The 14,492-nt window shown below is 40.3% G+C and overlaps 1 protein-coding gene across 1 annotated transcript; it reads right to left on the reverse strand.

The window, feature by feature from the left end:
* Window positions 1-412: 412 nt before the first annotated feature.
* Window positions 413-13,898, reverse strand: LOC120467943 (arf-GAP with dual PH domain-containing protein 1). The gene is made up of 11 exons (XM_039656555.2): window positions 13,709-13,898; window positions 7,868-7,998; window positions 6,995-7,086; window positions 5,599-5,681; window positions 5,410-5,522; window positions 4,085-4,231; window positions 3,911-3,994; window positions 3,781-3,843; window positions 3,603-3,674; window positions 797-1,028; window positions 413-724 (listed from the first exon to the last, which is right to left on the reverse strand). The coding sequence occupies exons 1-11, from the start codon at window positions 13,794-13,796 to the stop codon at window positions 696-698; spliced, it is 1,134 nt and encodes a 377-aa protein (XP_039512489.1). The 5' UTR covers window positions 13,797-13,898; the 3' UTR covers window positions 413-695.
* Window positions 13,899-14,492: the final 594 nt, after the last annotated feature.

The following is a 14,492-nucleotide window of genomic DNA, read 5'->3' on the forward strand; positions in this document are numbered from 1 at the left end:
AAAGGGAACATGGAGTTACAGAGTGCATTGCGAAAGTATTCACACCCCTTTTAGTATGCTGAAAACTTATGCTTTTTATTTTAAATAGTTTCAAATTTGGATTTTCCTTAGTTATTATGGGGTATTGAGACTGAAAAAAAAAATCATTTATATCATAAGGCTGACAAAATGTTAAAAAAAAACGTAAACAAAAGGGGGGGGGGGGGTGAACACTTTTGCAAGGACACTTATAAGGCCTTTTGGTTGTTTTTTGAGGATTGATGTAGTGGCTACTAACTATTGAACATTCTGCTAAACTTCTTTTATGTTTTTAGAGAGAAAAAGGGGTTTGTAACGACATGGAAAGAGAAACCAATGACAGAACAATCATTTTTTTTCTGATCTATTCCTTTATTATGTGAAGAAAAGTGTGTTCAGAACCAGATAATTGGCTTTTACATCAAAGTGAGCTGAATTCACTTCAGTAAAATAACAAAACTGAAGGTTTCAGATGTTGAATAACTCAATCTCACCACTAGATGGAGAGCTTTTAGGACCAAACTGGATGAACACGCAAATATACAGCTAAAAAAGGTATTATGATCTATCTAATACACAGACAGAATCATAGTACAATGTACAAACAACACAAACGTAAAAACAGATATCAGAAGATCCGCTGCAGAGGTCAAAGGTCAGAGGCGCCGAGCGGTCCATCAGTATTTGTGTTTGAAGTACGCCTCCACTGCAAAACACACGACACTCGTGTTTGGTACTGCCATGGGTGTGTGTGTGTGTGTGTGTGTGTGTGTGTTACCTGTATACTCCTGTGGGCTCATGGGAGTGTTCAGGATCGCATTGAAATGGCTCATCCACTCCTTCTGCTCCACATCAGACTCGCAGGTGAACAGGAAGCTGCGCTCGGGCGTTTGTATAGTGACCCCGAACTGCCACGTCCCGTTATAGTGCGTTCCGGCGGGGAGTCCGATCGTGACCCGGTACCCTTGATCCCGGTGTCCCAGAAACACCTCGCCCTTAGCAAACGCGTCCTGAACACACAAGAACCAGTCAAAACCAGTCAAATATCCACTGAGTTCTGCTAATATTGTATTACCATTTTCTAAACTATAGCGAATAAACTGATGATGTGAGAAATGTTGAAGGAGTCTGAATAAACTTTGGTTTGACAGTAAATGCATGTGAACGCAAGATGGAAAGTGTTGTAATTGGTCAGGGCTTCACTCGTTCACTGGTGTGATAAATGCAATACTGCAATACTAAAACTAATATTCCAAACAGTAAACAAAGAAGCACTTGTATTATTCCTATAGAAGCTTTCAGCAGTAGCAGCATTAACAAACGGTAATTTGTTAGTAATTAGTAAAAAGTAAAAAGTAATTAGTTACTGTAATTTAATTACTTTTCCCTTGAAAAGGTAAAGTAAGGGATTACTCTTCATTTATCTGTAATTTAATTACAGTTACTTCTGATGTAATTGAGGTAAATACTGTGTATAGATCAATCCGATCTCACAGCGATTCGTGTGCATTTTATGAGGTGTCTAAATATTACGACCGCACTCGTACAAATTCGTGTAAAAAAATATGTATGAAAAAAGTGTGAAATGTCATGAGATCAGACATACGTAAAACAATAGTGGGTTTAACATCAAAATGTATCGTCTGATGCTAAAAAGTATGTTTTTATAATGTAACCTTCTCCTTGGTCAGTTTAAGGATAATTCATGCAATTTTATAGTATTTATCTGAAAGAATTAAAACAGATTCATGTCTGTCCTTGTATTATTCAGCTGGTTGAGATTGATATGGGATTTTGAAAGTAATTAGTAATTAAAAGTAATTAAATACTTTTTAGAGAGAGTAATTAGTACAGTAATCTAATTACACTGTTGAAGAGGTAATTAGTGACTAGTAATTAGTTACTTTTTTAGAGTAACTTACCCAACACTGTCCATAACAAGTAAATTTAGCAATGTTACTTGGCCAAACTGAATTGTGACACTACCAGAACCGTTGAACAAAAATTGGAGACAAATAATTTACTGATTATTTGTTCATTGCCTATGTAATGGCCAATGCTTTGGCAATACTGTATAAGTCACGGAAATTAATGTGGCGGTCAGCGCTGGTAATATGGTGGGCTGCCACTAATAAATGTATGGGAAACACTGTACCAGATATCACTCAGATAAACATAGCTATTTTAATAATATAATAACCTTAACATTTTTATTTTAAAAAATTGCGTTTGCTCCCAGCTCAACAACCTGCTCATCACCTCAACTTTCACTGCATTTGTAGTCAATGCCACATTATCCAGTAAACACTAATAAACGGAGCGGAAGTTAACGTTGGGCCAGCTCATCACCATGGCAACGCGTCTGATGAAAGCGTCTACTCACTCAGTAAATTAACTCTTTCCCCGCCAGCGTTTTAAAAAAAAGTTGCCAGCCACCGCCAGGGTTTTTGACGATTTTCGCTAAATTTGAATGCCCCGCTGAATATTTTTTTCCATGAATATATGAAGATGATATATATAAAAATAAAGATAAATAAAGAGCCTCTGCTTTTAGGCAAAAAAAACGTTTTTAAAAAACGTTTTTATTTTATCTTCATCTGTTCTTTTTTTATTGCCTCTTGAACAGAGGTAGGTTTTGTCAAAAACACAACATTTTGAGAACACAACTGAGAAAAAGGTATTTTTATCAAACAAGTGCATTTAAAAGCAGAATACATTCAGATGTTGTTTCCTTCATATATAAAACTTTCCAAAATAAATTAAAAACATAAAATAAATGTAAAATATATCAAATTTCCCAGGATGTAAGGGAAATGTAACTTTTGCAATAAAACTTCTGCCTCTGCCTCTCTGTGTTCTACCTGTGAATAATGAATAATTGGAATTACAATAAACAGGCCTAGACACACACACACACACACACACACACACACACACAAATACATATTACAATGTGGTAAATGTGCACAAAGAGAGAAATAATTTGACAATTACACCTTCATATTTAGACAGCCACACATAAATGCCTGCACACACACATACATATTATAGTGTCATAATATTATACGATCTATCTGCGGCACGTCCATGGCTAGAACTTTCTGTGACAACATGTGCATCTCTCTCACTGACTAGGCTACTTCGTCCCGATCAGATTCAGAATGATCAAATAAAGAGTGATCGGACTCCGAGTCCATTAACCTCCAGTACTTCAGCCATATACCTCTGCATTGTCTGTCTGATACATTCTCACTACTCCACTGTTTGAGACGATTGCAATCTGTTTCTGTGATCAAAGAGTTGCGCAATCATTCAGGACATGCGCGCGGGTCTTCCTTACCGTATACCACCTAAAACACGGATACCCGGAAAATTCCGTGTTTGGCGCAGATGCGTTTTTTCATTAAACCCGGAAAATTCCGTGTTTGGCGGGGAAAGAGTTAATACACTTTTAGCAAACAGTGTGATTTGATTTCTGAGATCCAGAAGTCACTCTGGACTGTAATGTGGACTCTGTGAAGCGGCTCTGAAACGGTGTGTGTTGTGAAAAGCGCAGTACAGATTAATGTGCGCTGGATTCTTACCAGAGGATCTTTGAAGTACATGAGGCGTCGGTGGTCGAGGGTGAACCAGCGCTTCTTAAAGCCTTCTGTTTGCTGCGGACAATCACAATCAGCTCTTGTGCTCCTCCTGTCATCACTCATGCGTTTGCTGAATACATGTGTGTGTGTGTTTGTGTGTGTGTGTGGCAGCACGTCTCACCCGCGGGCCCGTTTTCTCCATGTATCCCTCTTTCAGGAAGTTGCGTGTGAGTTTGGGCTTCAGCTGGGCAGAGAGAGCTGTGAGTTACGCTGCACTGAAATGGAGATTATAAAGGTGTTTGTGGACTGACCTCGGCATCCGTGGCTCCAGGGAACGCAACCTTCAGATAATGCAGCTGAGCGGCTCGGAGAGCGTTAAACCAGTCCACGATCTCCTGATGGAGAGACACACACACGCCTCAGAGTCTCAGATATGAGTGAGTGTGTGTGTGTGTGTGTGTGTGTGTGTGTGTGTTGTCTCTCACTCTGCTGCTGTCGTGGTAGACGAAGATGTTTCGTGTGATGTTGTCCTTGATGTAGGTGATCTGCAGGCCGTTGGGGTTTCCGATCTTGTCGGGCTGGAAGCAGGCGTTGAGTGTGTCCACTTTTATAACGGCCTTCGGTTCTTTAGCCTGCAGAGATACCAGAGTTACCACGCTGACCACGACCATAACCATAAAATCAACACACACACACACACAAAAAATATATATATGAAGAGTTCAGATGCAAAAGCCTCTAAATGCCATTTGAAATTTTCTTCTTTAATGATGATTTTTATCAAACTTGTATATTTAAGTTCAGTAATTTCACTTAAATAACAATTAATAGGTAATTATCATTGCCATTTAAGTGAAATTACTAAACTTAAATATACAAACTTGGTAAAAATTATCATTCTAGAAGAAATTTTCAAATGGGACTTAGAGGCTTTTGCATCTGAACTCTTCATATATATATATATATATATATATATTAGGGCTGTGCAAAAATTAATTGCGATTAACTGCATCCACAATAAAAGTCCGTGTTTACATAATATATTTGTGTGTGCTGTATATAATTATTTTGTATATATATAAATACCTATGCATGCATGTAAATATTTAAGAATTATTTGAGCTTAAATTCTGTATATATATATATATATATATAAATACATAATCTAAATTATGTAAATATTTTATAAATGAATAACACATTTTCTTAAATATATACGTGCATGTGTGTGTATTTATATATACAAAATAATTTTATACAGCACACACAAATATATTATGTAAACACAGACTTTTATTTTGGATGCGATTAATCGCAATTCATTTTTGCACAGCCCTAATATATATATATATATATATATATACATATTATATTTGTACATCATTTTCATAATTATTTATTTATTATTTAGAAATAAAAACAAAAAAAATGTAAACTTAATAAAAACTATACATAGGTACTATACATAACTATACACACTATACATATTTTTTAAACAAACTAATTTAAATATTAAAAACAATTAATTTGCTAAATTTTAAGTAAAAGTAAAAGAATAACAGAAAATATAAAAACAAAACTACAGCATATACACATTCAAACTCAAATAAAAAACGACACACTAACAACACAAATAACGAACTAAAATTAAATTGAAAATAGAAAAACTAAACATTTACACTTACAAAAAAAACAACAAAACTACCAATACCTAAAGTAACATTCATATAAAAACAGAAAATATAAACATCTCATTCAAATGAGCCAAAACTGTCCCAGTATATGACTGATCACGTGATGTGACACTCACGTCTAGTTTAGTGTAGTACTTTAGTGTGCCGTCCCTCAACGACAGGACGAATCGCCTGCTGAGAAACTGTCCGTTGTCCCGCCCCCTCTTCATCAGCATGCCGTCTCTCGGCTCTGTGATTGGCCAACGAGCATGTCAATCAAGCAGGAAACAGAAACGGGGTGTTGTGAGAATCAGACGCGCACGTACCGTCCTCATAGTGTGGCTTCTTGCCGTCCTCGATGAACTCCTGCCTCTCGTACTTGGCCCGAATCCACTGCTCCTTCAGAACCCTAACACACACACACACACACACACACACTTACATCACACTCATCCTGACCCGCACTAGCACAGATTAGTCTCTTGACTGATCGTCTTCAGGATTAGTTTATGGACTGTAAACGATTGTTTTAACAAACTGGGATGAACAAGGATTATTTCTTGTGGTAATGCACATCACTACAGAATTAAATGTATTCTATATAAATTCCTAATGTCTTATTTCTGCAATTTATTTTATTTTAATCATTTTACAGTAACACTTTACAGTAAGCCTTATTAGTTAACTACAACAAACTAAGACTGAACAATAATTTTACAGCAATTATTAATCTTAGTTAATTTAAATTTCAACATTTACTAATATGTTATTAAAATCAAAAGTTGTTTTAGTTAACATTAGTTAATGCACTGTGAACTAACATAAACACACAATGATCACCTAGATTATTATTAACAAAGATTAATAAATACTGTAACAAACGTATTGCTCATGGTTAGTTAATTTTAGTAAATACAATAACTAATGTGTAAATAATGAACCTTATTGTAAAGTGTTACCTCTACGAACACGTAGACAAATAAATTAAGTTAAAAATAAATAATATAAACATTGAATAAAACAAATAAGCATTGAAGAGAAGAGGTCCGAGGACCGAGCCTTGAGGGACGCCGTGAGACGCAGAACTTTCCCCTTGTCAATCCAATCATCTCTTATCGAACGATCAATCCATCAGCTTTTTCCCACTCAACATCCAGATTTAAGGTTTAAACGCATGTGAATATTAAAGCAAAAAGTGTGTATTTTAGTCATTCGAGATAAATGACTAAAATACTAAATTAGATAATTTTTTGCCCATTTTACAGATCATTCTGGCCAAAACACATCCAGACAGAAGGAAAAGATCACCGGATCGACATTCAAAGTGACGAACAGCAGTTTGTTGTGGTTTAATTAGAAGAATTATAATGATTATATAACTAAGTGAAATATACAGTTCTAGTCATAGACATGCATGCTCTCTGAAGCCCACCGATCAGCTGTATTAATTCTCATTACAGCTAAATGAACTCAGTTAAATGCTCTAAAGTTGATATAATTGACATAAATATAATAAATAATTAAATATATGTGAAAAAAAACGACTGCCAGAGCTTTTTAGAGGTTTCCTCAGGCTGAAGAACATGACACAGTGGTATTTTAGAGGATATTTCCATATCCAGTCATTCCAGAAAGTCTGACGAGTGAAGCTCTGGTTTCTGGCATGGGGTTTGATCATAATGTGCTGGTGTGGAGATGTGGCGTGTTGCCACGGTAACTCACTGGCAGTCTCTGTGTGTGGGCTTGTAGTAGTAAACCGGAACAGCAGCCTCATAAACGGCCTTCATGGTGTCGTTCCCATGCTCAGACATGAACTAAAAACAATAAAACAGCCATTTATTCAACATCAATCAGATGCCTCGTGCTTTTTATTTATTTATTTATTGTTTAAAGCTTATACACTTTAGTTTTAAACCCTGATGTTGTCTGTGCAACACAACAGAAGATACAGAAACAGTTCATAAAGACCACGACTGGAGCATCATAAAGTTCATATGACTCATGTCTTCTGAAGTCATATGACACTTTGTGTGAGGAACAGACTGAAATTCAAGTCTGATGATCTTCGCTGATCTTCATGGGCAATATGAACTGTTCTAGTGTGGGGTAAAAAACCTGCAAGATGTTTTCAAACTTTGCATAGAAAATAACATTATTCAGATTATTAGCTTGATCATTTGGCTAGAAGTGTGTTACTCATAGCCGGACTATATATCGGGTCTATAGGTAACCTGGATGGTGAAATGAGAGCTATTGCATGCTGGGCAGCATCACAATGGTAACTGAGACCATGGAAACAGATAATATGACGAAGGAGTAACAAATAAATATTGAAGAGAAGAGGTCCGAGGACTGAGCCTTGAGGGACGCCGTGAGACGGAGAACAAGAACTTTCCAGTTTCGGTTTACTATCCTAAGTTTAAAGTAACAGATGCACATAAAGTTACTCAAACTAAAATGAAAACTGAAAGTGTAAAAAAAGCTAATTCATAACATTATTAAATATTATAACAGTATACTGAAATCACACTGATATGGGTCTAAAGTTCAGCAAAGACAAACTGTGGTTATTCTCAGAACAGAGACACTGAACACCTGAACTTCTGAATCCTCCCAGCGTGCGAGTCGGAGGGATTTGACTTTTCCGATGCTGGGAATATTGCGATGGACTCCGGAGCAGGCCAGGCAGATGAAGACTCCCAAAGAACAAGAGCCCCATTCCGGATCTGAGGGAGAGAGAGAGATTAATAGATAGCATATATATGAAAGCACGTAAGGTGTTTGACACACTGTCGTTTGCAGGTTCGGCTGATGCTTCCCCACTGATATCCAGATGAACGGATCATTGTTTTCAATCATGTTATCCCTTAAAACTCATCTCTGATCACCAAAATTACATATTTAAATATTTCCTTGAAATGCCTTAAAATATCTTGAATGCAACTCGACACCCTCGCCACTGCTGGCCTGGATGCCAGCCCGAACTCCACCCACAACACTTTTTGGTCAGGAAGTTCGGTCTGGACTCGATCCATTGAGGAGAAATTATGATCAGGCAAAAAATGAACGAGCCAATCAAATTGCCAGGGCGGGCTTTATACGATGATTGACAGGTGATCTGCAGGGACGTAATCATCACGTTATCAAAGAGATGACTGCAGCTGGAGAATTGAGATGTATAGATTCCGCTGTCGCGTCTGTTTGTAAAATAAATCGACAGCGCATTCATTTTGATAGACAAACAGAGAACTGCAATTTAAGGCATTTGTCGATCGGAAAGATATTTTTGGCGTCCTTCCTACATGACTCGGGAAAAGTGTAACTTGTCAGCTGACTCTGACGGTCGCTAAGAAGATGGGACGTCATGAAAAGCCTGCGGTCGTTGGTTTCTCCTTTGGTGGCACTCATGGAGAAGTAAGTAAAAGAAGCAACACTCGTTATTTAACTTCTAAAATAAATAAAGTTAGGCTACGTTCTGTATTTGAAAACTGTGCTATGCAAAGGAGTTGACTTATGCGTTGCTCTGATTGGTTGTAGATCTACCGACTATCCAATTGAGTGCAGAGGGTTTTTTTTTTCCTGGTTCTGTTACGAATCAAATAATCAAAGCCCAACTGAGGAGTTTCAGACTCATATTCTCTCTTGAATATGAGTATGACGAAGTCAGGCTAGTTCACTGCAGTTTTAAGGAGGAAATACTCTCAGCAATGCGTTTGATTTTCACCACAGTGGGATTTTAATAATATTTTACACTGCTGACTCAGCTCAAACATGATATTTACAATGAAAGAATAAGGAAGAGATACTGAACACTGAATTACATCATCAGGATTCCTGGAAAACAGACGCTTGAGTGAAATAACCAGAGCGATGCGGCTTGAAGCTGGAGAACACTAACAAGGTGAAGCACCGTCTAACGCTACAGAAACACACACACACACACACTGGCAGAAACACTCACTGGCAGAAACACACACTGACAGAAACACTCACTGGCAGAAACACACACTGGCAGAAACACACACTGGAAGAAACACACACACACACTGGCAGAAACACTCACTGGCAGAAACACACACTGGCAGAAACACACACTGGCAGAAACACACACTGGCAGGAACACACACTGGCAGAAACACACACACACTGGCAGAAACACACACTGGCAGAAACACACACTGGCAGAAACACACACTGGCAGAAAAACACACTGACAGAAACACACACTGGCAGAAACACACACTGACAGAAACACACACTGGCAGAAACACACACTGACAGAAACACACACTGGCAGAAACACACACTGGCAGAAACACTCACTGGCAGAAACACACACTGGCAGAAACACACACTGACAGAAACACACACTGGCAGAAACACACACACACTGGCAGAAACACACACACACTGGCAGAAACACTCACTGGCAGAAACACACACTGACAGAAACACACACTGGCAGAAACACACACTGGCAGAAACATACACTGGCAGAAACACACACTGGCAGAAACACACACACACTGGCAGAAACACTCACTGGCAGAAACACACACTGGCAGAAACACACACTGGCAGAAACACACACACTGGCAGAAACACACACTGGCAGAAACACATACTGGCAGAAACACACACTGGCAGAAACACATACTGGCAGAAACACACACACTGGCAGAAACACACACACACTGGCAGAAACACACACTGGCAGAAACACACACTGGCAGAAACATACACTGGCAGAAACACTCACTGGCAGAAACACACACTGGCAGAAACACACACACACTGGCAGAAACACACACTGGCAGAAACACACACTGGCAGAAACACACACACACTGGCAGAAACACACACTGGCAGAAACACACACTGGCAGAAACACACACTGGCAGAAACACACACTGGCAGAAACACACACACACTGGCAGAAACACACACTGGCAGAAACACATACTGGCAGAAACACACACACTGGCAGAAACACACACACACTGGCAGAAACACACACTGGCAGAAACACACACTGGCAGAAACATACACTGGCAGAAACACTCACTGGCAGAAACACACACTGGCAGAAACACACACACACTGGCAGAAACACACACTGGCAGAAACACACACTGGCAGAAACACACACTGGCAGAAACACACACTGGCAGAAACACACACTGGCAGAAACACACACACACTGGCAGAAACACACACTGGCAGAAACACACACTGGCAGAAACACACACACACTGGCAGAAACACGCACTGGCAGAAACACACACTGGCAGAAACACACACTGGCAGAAACACACACTGGCAGAAACACACACACACTGGCAGAAACACACACTGGCAGAAACACACACTGGCAGAAACACACACACACTGGCAGAAACACACACTGGCAGAAACACACACTGGCAGAAACACACACTGGCAGAAACACACACTGGCAGAAACACACACACACTGGCAGAAACACACACTGGCAGAAACACACACTGGCAGAAACACACACACACTGGCAGAAACACACACTGGCAGAAACACACACTGGCAGAAACACACACACACTGGCAGAAACACACACACACTGGCAGAAACACACACTGGCAGAAACACACACACACTGGCAGAAACACACACTGGCAGAAACACACACTGGCAGAAACACACACACACTGGCAGAAACACACACTGGCAGAAACACACACTGGCAGAAACACTCACTGGCAGAAACACACACTGGCAGAAACACACACTGGCAGAAACACACACTGGCAGAAACACACACTGGCAGAAACACACACTGGCAGAAACACACACTGGCAGAAACACTCACTGGCAGAAACACTCACTGGCAGAAACACACACTGGCAGAAACACACACTGGCAAAAACACACACTGGCAGAAACACACACTGGCAGAAACACACACTGGCAGAAACACACACTGGCAGAAACACTCACTGGCAGAAACACTCACTGGCAGAAACACACACTGGCAGAAACACACACTGGCAGAAACACACACTGGCAGAAACACACACTGGCAGAAACACACACTGGCAGAAACACACACTGGCAGAAACACACACTGGCAGAAACACACACTGGCAGAAACACACACTGGCAGAAACACACACTGGCAGAAACACACACTGGCAGAAACACACACTGGCAGAAACACACACTGGCAGAAACACACACTGGCAGAAACACTCACTGGCAGAAACACACACTGGCAGAAACACACACTGGCAGAAACACACACTGGCAGAAACACACACTGGCAGAAACACACACTGGCAGAAACACACACTGGCAGAAACACACACTGGCAGAAACACACACTGGCAGAAACACACACTGGCAGAAACACACACTGGCAGAAACACACTGGCAGAAACACACACACACTGGCAGAAACACACACTGGCACACTTTACCGACTAAACTACTGAAAGAGACGCTTCCAGAGGTCAGAGATCCTCCTCTTAAGATCATTAACTCATCTTTGTCGCTAGGATAAGTACCCCAAAAACTATTAAGCTGGCTATAATTAAACAAATAAAAAAACACAATAAAAAAACACAACTTGATCGTACAGAATTAGTCAATAACAGGCCGATCTCGAGTCTACGTTTTCTGTCAAAGATATTATAAAAAGCAGAATCCTCACAACTGTGTTCCTTTCTGGAAAGTCCCGATATCTGCGAGGCTCTTCAGTCCGGATTTAGAGCACATCATAATAACGAGACAGCTCTCGTTAGAGTCACATGATCTGCTCTTATCATCCGATCGTGTTTGTGTCTCGCTATTAGTGTTACTCGATCTCAGAGCTGCATTTGACACTATCGACAACAACATTCTTTTAAATACATCGTTAAAAGCGCTATTAAATCAGTTCAGTTCAGTTCATTATCCCCTAAGGGAAACTTGTCTTGCAGGCATGTAAACACACAGGTCACACAACAGGTAAACCCCACATACACATACCAGTAAAACACACAAACGACTAATTAAAATACCACTCATCTACGTCATCAATGAAGATGGCTTGACTTATGTGTGTGTGTGTGTGTGTGTGTGTGTGTGTGTGTGTGTATGTGTGTGTGTGTGTGTGTGTGAGAGAGTTTTTGAGTGAGTGTGTGTTTGTGAGTTTTTGAGTGAGTGTGTGAGTGTGTGTGTGTGTGTGTGTGTGTGTGTGTCAGGCTGATGGTAGACCTGATCCTGATCTCCCTATCGGGTTTATTCTGAGATATCAACCGGCTGGATGTACATTATCCCTTACATGATAATAATATAAAGCTGAACTCATGTGCAGAAACATCTCTCTCTAACAAATGCACATTCACACACTCTCTCACAATCACAGAGAGAAACCCACTTCCTATTTCTTAATCTCTCCTCAACTCCACCCCCCCAGTCTGTATCTCTCTCTCTCTCAATTCAATTCAATTCAATTCAATTCAAAGGGGCTTTATTGGCATGAAAGTTTTTCAAACAATGTTGCCAAAGCATATACAAAATATACAATACTATATATATATATATATATATATAAACATTTAACACAATATTTGGATATATTTGTGTGTGTGTGTGTGTGTGTGTGTGTGTGTGTGTGTGTGTGTGTGTCGATCACTCACTCACTGCCCCTCAGGTTGTGGCATGTTTGTATATATTGGGCAGCAAGATAAGTTTTGTCTCCTTCTCCCAGGAGAAAGTTTAATTTAGAAATGTCATCCAGGTCTATGAAATTTGGGATTATACAGTTAAATTTGTTAAAGTAAAGTCTCTCTCTCTCTCTCTCTCTCTCTCCGACACTATCTCTGTGTGTATCTGTCTTTCCCAGAATCATGTGCTGTAGTCTCAGACTCTCAGCCACACCTTTACTCTGGGCCGTCTCCAGTCCTGTCCAGACAAACACAATCCTGATCTCTCTATCATCTCTAAACATTAAAATCCACACACTGAAACCAAAAATCTAAAATCTGAAATTTCTGAAATCAAATCCTGCCTTACACGAGAACAAACACAAGCCTCAATTAAAACCATCAGCCCTCCCTTTACAAACACTGCTACAGTCTTTAATTACACAGGTATGTCTGGAAACACACACACACGCGCATGCGCACGAGTCTATTCTTATTTTAAAACGGGTCGATATTCCGCATAGAGTTCATAAACACTAAATATCAGGGATAGCATCGCACACGATAATGTAATATTGTAAAACACTGTCTCCATATGAGTTGCTGAAAGAAAGACCTGTAACGTCGCGCGCGTGCGCGGTGTTTCAGGTGAGTTGTGCGCGCGTGAGTCGCGTTGATCCGCTCGCGCGCAGGTTCGGACATGTCTCGCGCGCGCTCACGCTCCGGTCTCCGGTTGCTCGGCTCGGTAATAGAGTAACTTAAGCAATAAACTCACTGTCCGCGGCGCAGTCCGAGCAGCGCCCGTTCCCCGGCTTCAGGAGGACCTGCCTCAGGCTCCGGGCCGCGCGCTCGTTATCCGTCATCGGTCCGGTGCTGCTGTCTCTCCTCACGACCAGTGTGTGTGTGTGTGTGTGTGTGTGTGTGTGTGTGTGTGTGTGTGTGTGTGTGCAGGAGGAGGCGCTGGAGGTGTTTCAAACATTCGGAAGTGAAGCAGCAGAGTTTGTCCAGACTTGTTGTTCCGCATCAGAAAAACCAGTGTGTGTGTGTGTGTGTGTGTGTGTGTGTGTGTGTGTGTGTGTGTGTGTGTGTGTGTGATGGTTAGGTTTAGGGGTCGGGTTAGTGTGTGTGCTCCATGGCACCTTCACATCAACTACATCATAAACTCAAACTCTGTAAACTAAGTTACACATGTCACAGGATTTGGAGTAAATGGTCACAAAAAAGATTTAGTGTATTTAAAACATGCCATTTCGTTAAAACTTAAACAATAAATCGAACAAAGTATAACAATAGAACTAAAAACTCTCAGTAATGAAACGTGTTTCGCATATATGTGCAATCATCTTGTAAACTTTTAAATCTTAAGTTTCAGTTTCATATAATACTGCATTAGAAGTCGCCTATATATGTATGCATCTCGCTGACGCGTTTATCAAACCGACGGACGACTGACCCCTTATTCCCCAGTCAGCACAGTAGCCTATTCCCTGTGTAGTGTGTACTGTAAAAGCTACAGTAACGCAGCTCGAGCAGAATAATGCAGTCGATGAGGAATCTGT

This window comes from Pimephales promelas, chromosome 8 (genome assembly GCF_988280905.1).
Source record: "Pimephales promelas chromosome 8, fPimPro1.hap1.1, whole genome shotgun sequence".
NCBI lineage: Eukaryota > Metazoa > Chordata > Actinopteri > Cypriniformes > Leuciscidae > Pimephales > Pimephales promelas.

Excerpts from the sequence above, each read along its gene's own strand:
- LOC120467943 (XM_039656555.2), bottom strand. The coding sequence starts at position 13,796 with ATGACGGATAACGAGCGCGCGGCCCGGAGCCTGAGGCAGGTCCTCCTG. Across the intron at positions 7,999-13,708 it reads CTCGGACTGCGCCGCGGACA|ATCCGGAATGGGGCTCTTGT; the intron begins GTGAGTTTATTG and ends TCTCTCCCTCAG. Across the intron at positions 3,844-3,910 it reads CTGGAGCCACGGATGCCGAG|CTGAAGCCCAAACTCACACG; the intron begins GTCAGTCCACAA and ends CTCTCTGCCCAG.